Here is a 15,102-nt window from a genome sequence, read left to right as displayed (position 1 = left end):
ATAAGACGAGTTCTTAACAGCAATATGTCAGGATCCCCGTGTAAAACGACCACTAAGCTCTACAAAGTCTCTTAATCACTCCTTGTCTCTAGGGGAGGGCAAAACATGCAAGCTCGACACCAAGTGCTGCCTAATTCTCCTAACGTGCACACACGTTGTACACGTATGCATTGAAATGCTAAATCGTGAACAAAAGCAATTAAGTGGAGTGAAGGACAAAGCCGCCAAGGACGTATTTGTCTTCGTCTTGTACAGGACAGATGTACAATGAAATTCCATTTCAATGCTGAACAAAGTGTCAATCACACTTGATGCTTAGCACAAAGACAAGCACTGAACAAATGGGGAACTGAATGCAAACAGATGAATGACATTTTTTTTTTTTTAAGAGGATGCCAGGGAAGATAAGTAGCTGATTTGTTTAGACACAAGTTGCATAGTAAACAAAAAAAAACCAAGTCTCAAAAGAACTGTAACATCAGGGTCACCAATCAAATTACTGGAGTGATAGATTTTTGTTTTCAAACTTTATTTTGCTCCCGCGGTGCCTCCTCTGACAAAAAAAATTACGATTCCTCTCTCCTCTATAAAACTCATAAAGCCGCTGACGTATCACGCTGATATTTTACTTTCCAACTTGTGTAATTAAATATTTTCTGGCAATTCAGTCATCACCAAGGTTGCTCTCTTTTGATTCATAAATGACGCTCCTCTTCAATAGCGACGGAATAGGCTGGGTAATATTTTCTCTTGTGTTTAGAAGGCCGATTCTGTCACTGAATGGAGATAAACAAGACATTATAAAATATGCATGAATGGCTATATGTATCTCAGATAATCTCATAATGTTAGTAAAATTTTTATCGGCTTGGACTATATTGTCTATGAAAGGGGATATTGTAAAAAAAAAGAAAACATGCCGCCCACATCAAACCACCTTTGCGCTTTATTGATCATTCACAACAGGGCATCTCAACCTTTCTCCTTTTGTGGGCTTGATGACATGCTGAAATGTTCAGCATGAAGGAACAAAACACCCTGCTGCATCTTGTTTTTATTATTACTGAGAAATCCTCACAGGTAAACTTGAAATCGATTGAAATCTCCACTCTTGTTTTGATGTCGGCAACTTTCTTTCTTTTAACATTTAGCCTCTTCTATGTGCCTACAATGGGTTTCTTGCTAATTGGCCTTTCTGATGGTGGTGCCCACCCACCCACCGTTGGTTGGCCCACCGGGGTTTCATAAATGAGGGGCTGACTTTCCTCGCGTGGTGTGAGTTTGTTTTCCTGAGCACACTTTGATGTGCATGACCACTTGAAAGAAACAGGGCATCTTTGATTGCTGCACTTGAAGTAAAGCCTAACATGAAGCAGTAAACGTTATGGATGCCATTTGTTAGTGTCTTTACACTAACTGTGAATTCTTCCAAGCTACTTACCGAGAAGATGAGAGGAAAACCGCAAAGCCGGCTGCACCGGAATAGAATTGTGCCAGCAGTAAAAAATACATTGTAGTACAATTACGCTGAATAAAATTGCATATCCAAGTTACCAATGACAATTTAGTGCCTATATCTTTGGTTTTTTTTGGAGTCACAGTCTCTTTAAATGTATTTTCTATATTCTGGAGCCCATTTATCAAGTATTGATCATCTGAAACCCAAAAGACAATGTGGTAAAGCAAAAACATACTTCTACCTGCTTTTATTGTAAATTATATTATAAACCGTTTTATTTTTAGAAATGTGTGGGTTGTCGCTTTTGGTGCTACCTTGTTTTGTAACCTTAACAAGAAACATCCCTGGATCATTTTAGCTCTGAAAAAAGTACTTCTAGTAAATATCTGATTTGAGTCCAACAATTAGGCCAATGTAAATCAATAGTAGTGTTCATTGTACCTTGAAACGTTGTCATTTGATTACAGTCACAATTAATGATCATTTCGGGTTTTGCACCTCTTGGTCATTGTTTACTGTAAAAATGTGTCGTAAAGTGAGTTTTTTTTTCTTAAGAGGCCGAATTTCTCCCTCCTTACTTCTCCTAATTAAGTCCCGCTGCTTCCCAGCGTTGGCCTCATGGGCTTGTGTTCTTCATTGCTTCAACCCTCCTGTATGACTCTTTCATTTTGCCTTAATTCGCGTCTTGTGCTCCACCTTTCTGTGTACACTGTGCACATTTATTCACCCTTACTGCGTCTCGGCTTCCTAATGGATTGATGTAAAGTGCTCTCCCGGCGCTTTGCAGCTGCTTGTTGTCCTTTATTGCTGCAGAAGTTGTGGCCTCAGGATGTTGTTTCTTCTCTTGTCCTACTGTGAGGGGAATGACTAATGTCCCCGTTGAGATGTCGCAATGGCAACAGCGGGAGCAATGGGAAATGTCACCGTATGAATTAATATTATTAATCATTTTATTAGTAGGCTTCTCAACATTGGACATATAAGTGTATATATATATTTATATGATGTCCTTGATGTCATTTTTGTGCAAGCACATTATATACAAATTCATTCAGTTACTTTCAAGCGTAATATTTAGCGTTTTAATAACATTGGGTATTCAGAAAGGGTGTGAATAATATTAGGAAAAAATCACAACTCCCGTGATTGGAGCATTATGACTCGAGTATCATTCCCAGTGTTCTGCGTGACCTTAACATCGCTTTACTTTGTGAGGTGACAGTTGGCAGAGTGTGTCGCAGCGGGTGTTAACACCTCAAACGGCTGACCTCTAAAACAAAAAGGCGTGCTTTCATCTTGGCCTCCCTCCAAATGCGACTTGGATGTGGAAGGGATAAGAGCATCAATGGACGAGAAGGCCAAATCACATCACGTTTGCTGCTCCCGGCTTGATTAGAAATTAATTGAAATATGAAGCCGTCCTCCTGGGAACTGATTGATTATGGTGAGACTTGCACTGTGGACATTCCTAAATGTTGACAGTACACATGCATGCATCCATACTAATGATGACCTCTTTTGTTCAAGTAATAATATCCCGACTGCAGTTCACATCTCTGATACAACAACCATTATACTTACCGAATAAGGTGTTGCTCCTCCATTTCCCCTCGGCGGGGTTTCCATAATAACACGACCTCCTGAGAACTGCTTGATGTCTTGTGATTGTAATGAAAGGCTTGATAGCTACCACGCTGTTGGCCTACCAACCACTTGCGTTATTCCATACTGTAAATGTATCACTCGGCTAGCTGCGTGAGTCTGCTCCTTTAATCCTCTTCTGGTTTGAAGTCAACATTACTGGAATGTATTCTAGTCACACACTACTTTGTGGTGATTGAAAGAGCCATGGGGGGAAAATAAAACTGAATATGTGTTTGATCTATCATTGGCATAGACTACATGAAAGCCACACACTCGGGACTCTACATTAGGTACACCTGCGTAATCTCAAATTCAACTTTTGTTTTATTCAAATAGGTTTTACACCGAGTCCTCTTCTCTTGAGGCTCTCTATGTCCCTATTTCTCAAAAGGCCAGCATCTAAAGTAATCCATGTTATTGTGTACGTGACCTTGAGTGTGTATTCATGAAGGTGTTCGCACGATGAGCAGTCCTATCCGTCTTTGTAATGGCGGCTCAGGGTGGCTAACTCTCCGGCCCCTGATCCGTCCTCATTTGCTTGGCATTTCGTTTTTCCTTCCCGCGACACGGAAAGAAACCTTTCACCTTCTCCTTCCTCTCTCCCGCACTAGTCCGCATCTGTTCTTTCACGCCACTAAAACAGGATGAGTCCAAATGAGGACAAATTGATACAAATCGCATTGAAAGCAGCCGAGGGGGTGAAGAATAAATGGTAGAAGCGTGTGTAATGCGCGTCAGCTCGAAGCACAAATCTGCTGATGTAGTACTTGTGTTGGTTTTGCAAGTGCGTCCATTGCTCATTATGATGCCCATTACGCCGAGACTTCCAGGACGCCGCAATGTCACAGCTGTATCGAAAGCAGATCGGAGAGGCGACTTTAAGAAATTAAAGAGACTGGAACGAACACGTGCTCCAAGTGAAACTTACCACTTCGGCCCAGATGACCGTCATCACTGGTTAAAGGCAATTTCTCTTCATAGTGAGTTCTTTTGCCTTGAGCTGCAGCGCCCGACGTAAAGTCAATTTAATCATGAAACAAGGTGAAAGCAATGGTGGCCGAAAACAAGCTTTGCGTGTGTGTGTGTGTGTGTGTGTCAAGGGGATTTGCAACATCAAGCCGATGAACTTAAAACTCCTCGGTTAGCTCCCAGAGGTGTTTAATGGTCCTGAACCCAGACTGCATCATCCTGGACTGTCTGAACCAATTTTTGCATGGACAAAAATACATTTTGATACACATCTACATGTAGGGAATGCATGATGACTCCATGCTCTGCAGCACCTGGGAATAAAGGTCCATTGTGTAGGTGTGTGTGAGAGCTCTGGTCAGCACAATGCAGCCTCACTGAGCTGCTGGACTGCTGAGCACTGCAGGTGTGCTGCGTCTCAATTTGTTCCGGGAGGGATCAAATTCGAACACCTTGCAAATCTTACGGCGCAGGACACATCCGGACGCAAACTGCACGAGGCACCCCTGCATGCACACGAGAAGACGAGATTTTTGTATTTACAAAGTTAAGAATGCACTAGAAGGATATTGATTCATCAATTAATTGACAAATCATCGGTTATCAAAACAATATTTTGATAACTGATTATCAAACGAGGTTTCAAGACCTGGTCAAATCAATATATATTCAAATTAATAATGCCTTTTTTGCACCGGGAATTTAAAATAATGTTTTAGAATAAAAGGATGGAAATGGCACTTTTTAAAATCTGATTCATCGTATACAGATTAATCTAATACCAAAAGGACAGCTTTTAAATAAAATACATCAATCAATACATGAAGTTATAATATAATATAATATAATATAATGTAATATAATATAATATAGTATAATATAATAGTTTGGACTGATTGTCTTTGCTCAGGTTGATTGTCATCGTTTTTTATTATTTTACTTTCTTGACACATAGTGACATGAATAAATGACATCGATGTGGTCTCCTTTCGAATGACAGTCCAGCCAAGTGGGAAGCTTCACTAATGATCATAGCTTCATCACAAACTATGGATGGATGTTATTAATCTTTCATTCATTTGCCTTCCATTCGCCAAAGTCAAAGTCCAAAGTCCTTAAAGGGCTGGAGAAAGTGGTAGTGCAGAGGTTACGATAGGACAACCTCCACCCTAATTACCCTCATTACTCACCCGTGCTCATAATTTATCCCGACCTCATCTGGAAACGAAAAAACGTCATCATTAATAACAAATCAAACTGCCAAGGAGAAGTTTTGCGAAGTAAGATGATTCTTGGTGATTTTTGTTTCTTGAGGTAAAATATAATGAGCTTATTTTGACCGCAATAGAACACAAATACACAAATACTGATTCATTTAAAAAAAAAAAAAAAACACTGAACGGCGATGAAACATTTGCACTTTACTTCCCACGACCACTTCAGGCAAATCTTTTATTTTCGTCCATTTACTACTTGTATCTTCTTGCCGAAGATCAATAGCTCATCACAAGGCTCATTAGTAGACAAGATGGATTTAATGATGTAAGGAAATGAGGAGTTGGTTAAAGAGGGCCAGTAAAGCATCCGCCCTAATAGTTAACTGTAAACAAGTAGATGGATTATTTGTTATTTTTGGATTAAATCACTGTTGATAACCTCATGTCCATTTTCATGTCAAACGAAAGCTACTTTCATTTTGTTGATTTTGATACAGTGTTGTGTATAAACGTGAAATAGTTGTTGAATTCTGTCTGAATATAATAATTGCTTTTCTGTGGAGTGCTTGCCCACCCATCAAGTGTGAAATGAAACAACCAAGTAAATATTGTCTTATATCCTTGCTTGGATCCTTTTCCTCCAATTTGGCTTTGTTTCATGTTATCTGAAATTTTGTTTCCACCGTCTCTTGTTTGTGTCAATATTTGTAATTTTAACCTTGTTCTTCAGGTCCTTTTAAGAAATATTTTAAAAGCATAATATAGGCATTTATATTTGATTTTTGACCATTTTATAAGCAATCTTACTCACTAAAAAAAGCAGCCGCATTTTAGCGCAGACAAATTGATTGCAATCTCGGAATCTGTAATGAATGCTGCGTTCGACATGTATCCAGTCATTACATTTCCTCATTTTGCATTGTTTTCTAGTTAAAGATAATCAATTTTCTTACAAGCTCAAGTCCCGTGCGTGTTCACCGCCTAAAGTATGCCAAAGTGCTTCCATTAATCACAAACTACACCCTAGAGGGATATTCAATTGCACATCCTAGAATACAAGTGAGACAAAGAAAGGCGCCGTGTAAAACAGGAAAAGATAGCAAAGTTACCATAGAAGTTCCTTTTGTTTTCCAATATCCGACCACTTCAATTTTACTCATGCGGTGATTTGTGAAAAGCTCATTTGTCATCCAGCAGGTGAGGAGAAACAGTCGCTCTGACCTCCGCTCTTCCGCTAATGAGACAGAACCAATGCCGATTCACAAAGTCTGGAAATATTTGTCCAAATTCCACCCCTCCAATTGTCACATCCCTAAATTTGATTTGTCAAATCTTTTTATCTACCCCCTTTCCACCCATCAATTTTCTACACTGCTTATTAGTTTTAAATAAATAAATATGAATAAAAGATACACTCATTTGAAGACAATACCTAGTAAACAGGATTTTTATGAGTGGGAATTTGTAAAGAAAACAATACGTCAAAGCCATTTTCCCCCCCACACGATGAGCTAAATGTTATTTAAAATTTGCATATCAGTAGCGACTGCTCAGCTGCCTCACTGATTATCCGGGATCATCTAGGGACACAAATGTAATACCAAAGCAATCAGTCTTGTAGATGTTGATATTTCTCAGGTCAAATTGGAATATGCGACCTACTGGTGGTGCTATGGGGGGGGACAATTTCAATTAATCCAAGGGGGACCGTGAACCCTTCTATGAAGTGACGCGCTATTCCATCAAATAGGCTTTTTACGAAAAGTAATAAAAGACAGTCACTTAGTGACAAGGTTGGTCGTTGGTGTGCACCAAACTGGATGGAATAAATTTTGCTGGCTAATTGATCAAAGTGGTCATACATCAATGCAGATTAGATCGAGGCCATTACATTTACATAAACATCCATCCGTCTATCCAGTAGTTTCTCCTGGATAAAACTTTTGGCTTCATTTTAGCTGTAATTTTCTCTTTTGTTCATATTGCCCATCACTTGAATAATGCATTTTTTATTTCTCCATCAGAGAATGCTTTATTGCGCATCATCATAATCCACAGCACTAAGTGAGCGCTCATTGATATGACGAGAATTCGACTTGCAGATTCTTAGGGCAGTTTAGGTGCATTATTTTCTCTTGTTTGGAAGGACAATGAATGCAATATTTCTCTCAATCTTCTTTGAAATGCTATTTTTCAATATCAATTTTTAATTTGAATAACGATCTTGTGTTCCAAGAACTCCCTTCGGCCCACGTTTTAATGAATACGTGCTCTAATCCACGTCCAGCTCTTTTGGATAAACATAGCAGCACTGAAAGAGACTGCAGCACCTGAATGGGCCACGATGAGTCTTTGGTGGTCTTTGTGGGCCATCCCCACAAAGCGTCTCTGTTCTCCCCGTGCTCTGAAAGCACCGAGCGAGAGCCGAGCCAAAGCAGCTGAGCCTGATGAGAAGAATCAAGGTCTGTGAGGAACCTGGCGGGAAACCGAGGCTAATTGGAGCGTGCCGATATCCGCCATCTTGGCTTGTCACCTGAATAGCCGCTTTGATTGCAGTGAAAGGGCCCATAAAGCATTACGGGGGTACCGATAAGCTTCTGTGGGGTTTTGGCTGGTGTTCCTTTTGGCTTTTTGCAGCTGCGACCTGCAATGCCAGACCAGCACCTGGGATTCCAGATGTCTCGAGGTGGCATCTCTCAAGCGACATTAGAGCTCAGGGTGACATTCATCATTCTTCAGCCTGGCACGGCTGAGCCCGCAATGTCGTGCCAACTTCCTATCGACCTGCATATATCAGTTGGAGCGAGCCCTTCTGGACAAAGCAGGGGCAGGTGGGAGAATTTTGGGAAGGGCAAGCCAAAAATACAACAATAATACTAATATGGATAGCTGAACCTAAGAATTGTGAGGAGGACATTCTTCGTAGCTGTTGTTTGTGCTAATGTTTATTCCTTTTCACAACTTACTTTGTGTGGAATTTTTGGTTTGGTGCCAAACTTGTCAATTAAAGAGCTGTCTTGATTTGAAACGATCTCTTCTATAATTATGGAAGGTGCTTGACACACATGACTTTGCCTTGTTTAATCAGCAGCTGCATCCATCACTTGTCCCAGCTCATTCCCACTAAGTCAATTCAACCAGATGAATGATGGACCACCCCACAGTCAAATTGTCTCATCCAAGGCCGAACTTCAGCTTGTCGGCTTGAATTCCTTAGCAGGCCTCTTTTGGCCCACGGGCCATATGTTTGACAATGTGTATTTTTTTTCCCCCCCACAATATGAAAAGTATTACTCGTTTCACTACAGGCGATCTTTGGAGTCATGCCGGGTAAACAGCGAGTCAAAGTACTTGCCAGCTGCACACTGTGTGACAAGAATAATAATGTGTGCACGGAGATAGTCGATTCTCTATCATATCTAATCCGTGGAAAAAATAGTAAAATGGCAGAAATTAAAGACAGGTCTGATCATTTAATAGCACCTCCCCAGAAACCTGGCGATTCACATACGGGCGCTATGACATCTTCTCCACTGACCTTTCCTAGTCCCAAATGTGTCTCCTTGAAGAAAGTCATATCCCTTGTCGGTGGCTAATACGTTGAAAGATGCCAAAAGACAGAGTGTGAGTGAATGTTGTGAAAATGCATTTTCCATTAATGATTCATCAAAGTGTCAGTGCGGAGGTAAAAGTGGAAAATGTCATTTGGCCAAGTAACACTAATAGAAAAAAGCTCCAACACACACTGACTGGTGCCTATATTGCTTTCTCAGGCAACCACAATGAAGTCAAGGTAAAGAAGAGATTGATTCTGTGGAGCCGGATGGAGATGGGTTGTACATTGGGCTGGATCAGCACCCCCCCACCTTCCCCCTATTGTCCCCCCAGCAGTCAGCCAAACAGTAGGGTGATTAATGACACCCCTTCCATTACCCTCTGAGCAGAGACGGGACGTCAGGTTGAAGGTTGATGGAAAACATCACAGTGTGTGGTATTACGCACCATCATACACATTAGGGTTTCAACCTCACAGAGCGCCCACCTCCCGTTTTCTCTCGTTCTATTTTTTCCCTGCTGCCACACCGTATTTATATCTTTCAGGTTTCCTTCCACAACTATGATTTGTCACTGCGGTGGTGGCTCCGCAAGACTTACGGTTATTGCTGAAGTTTTGGGCGAATTGGGTTAGGGTTGACTGGATTTTCTCCCAAAATATAATACCTACATCTGCAATAATAATAATCATAACAATAATAATATTTATGATATGCAGGTATCTCTCAATAAGTTAGAATATCAAAGTTAAATATCAAATTTGTTTATTTCAATACTCACATATATCAAACTACTAGTCCAGTTCTTACTATCAAATAAAAAAATACCAATAATATGAAAATTTTATAAATACATATATAGGCATTATGTAGTTTTATCTTTTCCTTGTATTCCTTTGTATGTCTGGTTATTGTGTGTACCTGTGCTCATTAACTTGATCCATTGTGTTAGCCAATCAGCTCCTTTGTTTCTTGTCCAGGTGTTCCTCACTACCTTGTCAATTTGTTTGTATTGTTTCCTGCTTTCTTTCACTTCTGTTTGTTCATTGTCCATGCCACATGGAGTTGCTGCTCGTTTGTTGCGCAAGACAAGTTTCTCGCATATTTGTATGGTTGCTTTTATACTTTTTTTTGGTTGCTTGCCTCTTTTATTTGAAGTTTTAATTTAGTTTTTGCTTTTCATCTTGCCCTCGCTGACAACATTAGAAAGAAACACAGTAAGTGGAACTCAAAGCACACTCAACACTAACAAGTATATCGTGTCTGAATCAGCTTTTAATTTATGCACAGCAACACAAGCAGACATGTAAAGTGTTAGTTGCAACTGAACCACTGAATAACCTAATATTTGGTTATGAACAAAACATGTCTCTTCCGGATGACTGAACTTTTATTTTGCAGTATACACGGGTAGCTCTCCAGTTGGCAAGGATAGTGTTTGCTACACTGTACAGTAAATACCATAAACATCCTGCTCCCACAAATACAAAAACGGAAAGAAAAAAAAAGAAATAGCAAACACTCTTATCTTAACATTTTTTTTTCTTACAAAAAATACAAAAAGTACTGCGACTGAACTGGTGCAGGCTAATGTGAATACTGCCAGTTACATTTCAGAATACACAAAGAATTTTCTTTTGAATATTTAAGACAAATATATAAAAAAAATAATTACAAAACTAAATTGTATCAATCACTTGTTGCATGAGTCTAACAGAAAAAAAAAGTAGCTTGACTTCAAATATCTACAGCCTGATTCTTGCGAGTTATCTTCAAAAGAAAAAAAAAATATGGAATGATGTCATGCAAACTGAAACGTCAGATGAGTCATGCAAAGCGGATTTGATGTGCCTCATTAGAAATGCAGCACTTTTCACAGAGTCACAGGAAAGTTAAAATCGATTCCCCTTTCGTGTTTGTCGAGCTGTCGGTCGGTGGGAGACCCAGTCGTCCATTTCCCAGAAAGGGAACTGAGCTTTCCAAACGTACCGCAAGGCACCTGAGAGTGGGCCGCTCCCCCTGTTGGCATGGCAACGTGTTCACGTTTTCGCTGCCAGAGTCTCAGAGTGGATGGAGCTGCCCGACGCGTGGTTTTATGAATCTCAATATATATGCAACAATTTAATTCAGTCAGGGTGGGGGTGGGGTGGGGGGGGGCATCTTCCTCTTTAATAGTCATCGTAGGTGTTGAGGTCGGTGAAGTATGCGTTGGTGTAGGTCTTCCCGGTGCGCTGTGGGTTGAAGTACTTTTGCCGTTCCTCCAGAATCAGATTGTTTTTGTTGAAGGCCTGCATGAGAAAATGAGAAAAGGACCAATTAGTCTGCTCTCATTTTCTCCTCAATAGTGATTAAATAATTATTCAGCTCAAAAATGGGAAGGGGTATTAGGGGCTGCACTGAAAAGACACAAATTGCAAACTAAAAAATATTCAATCTTCTTGAATCAGGATTTTATGAAAGGGATTTTCACATTAAAATATATATTCAATATTTGTTTTATAAAAACCAAATATAATCAAATGTATTTATTGTAATTTCAATTTTGTACACTGACTACTTTTTTCTTGTTTTCCTTTTTTTAACATATGTAACCAAACTTTTTCCTCATAACCATTGTGTCAACTTTAATCTCATCCCTATTCTTTTCAGTGTGGCCCTACAAAATAAAGTCAAGCAACTGAAAGGCATGAAATGAAACATCCATTATATATACATATTCAAAAAAAAAGCAATACTCGAGCATTGGGAAGAAGTTTGAAAGGAACGTCCACCACTTGGTTAAAACTGTTTACTTTGGTCTCTGTCATCTCTAACAACCAGTATCAGCCATTTCTGTAGCATTCTGGTACTACCATGACAGCAACAGAATCTTAACAATAAGGACACGATGGTCTCCGCTTTGGAGCTAAGCACAACATCAGCAATTTGATAAGCTCTATGTGATCAATTTGTGTAATTGAACATTTGATGATACTGCACATAGACCGACATCGACAGGGAAGGAAGGCGCTATCGTCGCATTTATTTGCCTTGATTTCCGTGATGTGATTTGGACGCAAAGAATTGTAATCAACACGTTGTAGGCCCATAGGGACACTTGGACTGCATCTCTGTGCAAGAGGCCCCTTGGCGACTCCTTCACAGCTGTGCTCGAGTGCTAATGAGCACTTTTTGCACCTAAAAAGCGCTGACTGAAAGATTGTCGGATTCCTAACAATCGAGCACTCAAAGTAATGTGTTGGAAAATGTACCGTGTCAATAATGTAATCGAGAACCTGTTTGGATGGAGACTGAAGATTATCAACTCTTTTGCTGCAGGAGGACTACAAATGCATTGTTTGGGGAAACTAATGTCAAATTGGATTAAGTAAAAAAAAAAAAAAAAAACAAGATTAGGACGATTTAAATAGCTCAACAGAAGTATTGGCTATTCATTTTAGTGGCCATAGATTAGCACTTAGTCTGATAACAAATTTTGCAAACACTGCATGTGGTATCAAAAAGTTGACCAACTTTTTGGGCATACTCAAAGTACTGCAAAGTCTTAGTTTAACTATTATGTCACATTCCATTTAATTTCTTCAAATTCGTTAAGGTTAAAATATGGCTTCAAGCTGTTCTGGTATTAGTGATGAACAGAGGAGCATCAATACATCAAATTAAACACAAACGTGACAAAACGAGAGACAAACATGCAAATAGTGGCAATCGCAGAGAGAAATATCATCTCACAAGCTGTGCAGGGGAGAGGAAAGGAGTGCGACTTCTTCATGATGCTCGGGTAAAATGGGGAGGGGTCTGAGCATGATGGACTAAAGGCTGTACTCCAACCTGTCGCGCACAGGAAGTGCCACAGGAAGTGGAAGGGACACGGTGAGGGGTGGAAGAGGAAGAGTCGGAGAATTTGTCGGGAGGGGGGGGGCGGGGTCGAGAGGTGGGATGTAGTAGCGAGGTCAGTGGTTAGTAGAATATCTCCAGGCCCCGCACAGACACCCCCATGTTAGCAGAGACAGGCTGGTGGTGCATGGCGGGCTCGTCCAAGGGCAAGAGAACCGAAACGTCTGGCTGCAAGGAGAGGAAGGAAACAAAACCAAACCTTTTGCTTCATTATTCTTCAATGGACACCACGTGACCATGTTACCGATATGCGCTGCTTCTTTTTGCTCTGGATGATGATAATGATGATGCTTTGAGAATTATTATTCAAATGTGAGCTCTTGCAAAAACTCAAAAAGATTCTTAATTGAACCTATTTAGAAAGACGGGCACGATATGCCTGAGGAAAAATAGTGTTCATTGTGTTCAATTTTTTCTTTCTTTTTGTCACATGATGTGGACCGTCTGTATTAATATCCGCCCCCGTCTGCAAATGAACAGAGCAAATTCTGCTCCTGACTCTAATTGCATGACAGATGAACGCTCCTGACACCTTCATGCCTTGATGAAATTAGACTTGGACATGTTTGTGCTGAGCCAAATCATCTTTTGCCTAACAAAGCCCCTTGGGTATTCACTCTTTTTGTTTATAAAACACATCTTATGTAATGATGTGCAATTTTCCAGGTCATCGCTGCAGATAAACGGAGCAAGGTAACAATTTATAGAGAAAGTTTATGAGATTAAACTACCTGGAAAGGTCTTTGGGAAGGTCTAGTTGTACTTTCTCGACGTAGATTTGACACCTCAGTTATAACTTCTTTTTTTGTGGGATTTATTTACAACCATCGTCGCTATCACCGACACTTGAACTAAAAAGTGGGAGATCTCCAAGACACAGTGCGAGTGTTCCCTGACGGCCCCGAGGTGTATGAATATATTATGAGAAAGCAGAAGTTTGACTCCGACATAGAACAAAGTGACACAGTGAGACGCCAGAGGAGCACATGAAAAGAAATGCAGGCAACACTTGTCAATCTGTTAACAAGGCTAGATCGAGGATGTCAGCACTCTGCGGGTGTTTGTGTCACAGTTGAGTCATGCAGCTGGAAGTGGATTTCATCGCAGCAAAAATATCCTGTACAGACCTTAATGGCTTCCACCGTGTCGTATTTGTCCAGTTTGTTGATGTGGTTGGTGATGCTGGTGTTGAGAGGTGCGGCCGAGATGGGGTGGATGACGGTGGCGTCGTGCGATTGCTGTTGGTAGTGTTGGCAGTACGAATACACCAAAAGGGTGACCAAGCATCCCAGGATGGAGCTGCTGAGGCCCACGGCAATCATGTGGAATAGGTTGAAGTCTGAATAGAGATGAAGAAGATAGTTGGAGCTGCAAATCACACTGATATAGTACTTATGTAATATTACATACAATACCGTATGTCCCGCACTATAAGGCGCACCTAAAAACCTCCAATTTTCTCAAAAGCCGCCTTATAGTATGGAAAATACGGTACTTTAAAATATATATTTTTTTCATATAAATAAACACGGCTTAAGTGATGGCAACAATTTGGGTGTTTGGCTGTGAGCTAACATTCCGTGCTTGCCAGCTGCCAGTTATTTACTAACACACGCCAGCGTGTTAGTGCGTTTCTGAACTCTGAGCACTTTCATCAGCATTTCTGCAGCTGTTGCACAAGTAAACAGGGTTAAAAGAGATTTTATTGAGCTCCTCAAAGTGTAACTGTGTAGCTAAGGTACATTTCTGAATCTGAATTTTAAGTGTAGCGCATGACTGGAGGGCGTGTGGGCGTGGATTAGCATGTAATTCAGACTTTTGCGCCGAGATATTATCAGATCAGCGTTTTCCTTCAATTCTTCTTTTACAGAGGGATTAATCGTAATTTAAATAGAAATGCAAATGACTGCTGCACACCTCTCTCACACACATCCAAGTACACTCACACATTTATTACCTCCACAGTGTCTCTCCTCCTGACTGGAGCGTGCAATGGAGACTTCTGAAGGAGGAAAAAATAGCAAAAGGTATTAGGATTGGGCCCGGAACGGGCGCAAACACACCCCTGCTCGCGTGACAAATTACACCTCCGTTGGCGAATGCTGAGATGAAAGCTGCTTTCAATATGATAAAGATAACAGGAGAAAGTCTGCAAGCTATAATCATGGCCGTGGCAGCACCTGGAGTGCTTTATGAAAAGTAGAGGTCCTCATTAGAGAAAATGAAGCACAAAACATTCCCAATGCGCCGTAATTGACAAGCCTTCACATTAAAGGCGATTGATGATCAACCAAAATGGGTAATTCTCTCCCATTTTTGCTAAGTATTATATCCCTTGCTAATGACTGCTGAATGATTAAAA

General features: G+C 40.5%; 1 protein-coding gene across 6 annotated transcripts in view; it reads right to left on the bottom strand.

Annotated features, from left to right (window-relative positions):
- Nucleotides 1-10,100: 10,100 nt before the first annotated feature.
- sema5a (sema domain, seven thrombospondin repeats (type 1 and type 1-like), transmembrane domain (TM) and short cytoplasmic domain, (semaphorin) 5A) overlaps nucleotides 10,101-15,102 on the bottom strand; it is a 67,605-nt gene continuing 62,603 nt past the window's right edge. For 5 of the 6 annotated variants that reach the window (XM_088363379.1, XM_088363380.1, XM_088363384.1 and 2 more), the window contains 3 exons: nucleotides 14,698-14,742; nucleotides 13,868-14,079; nucleotides 10,101-11,131 (listed from right to left, as the gene is read on the bottom strand). In XM_088363379.1, the coding sequence (XP_088219505.1) occupies nucleotides 11,012-11,131; nucleotides 13,868-14,079; nucleotides 14,698-14,742 (377 nt within the window). In that variant the 3' untranslated portion in view covers nucleotides 10,101-11,011. Of the gene's footprint in view, nucleotides 11,132-12,575; nucleotides 12,909-13,867; nucleotides 14,080-14,697; nucleotides 14,743-15,102 lie in introns of all 6 variants that reach the window. The other variant, XR_015854626.1, reaches the window with a different exon arrangement.

Source organism: Syngnathus floridae, chromosome 20 (genome assembly GCF_059516105.1).
Source record: "Syngnathus floridae isolate MCC-2025c chromosome 20, RoL_Sflo_1.0, whole genome shotgun sequence".
Lineage (NCBI taxonomy): Eukaryota > Metazoa > Chordata > Actinopteri > Syngnathiformes > Syngnathidae > Syngnathus > Syngnathus floridae.
The sequence above is the reverse complement of the archived record's forward strand: the minus strand, read 5'-3'. Positions and strand labels throughout refer to the sequence as shown.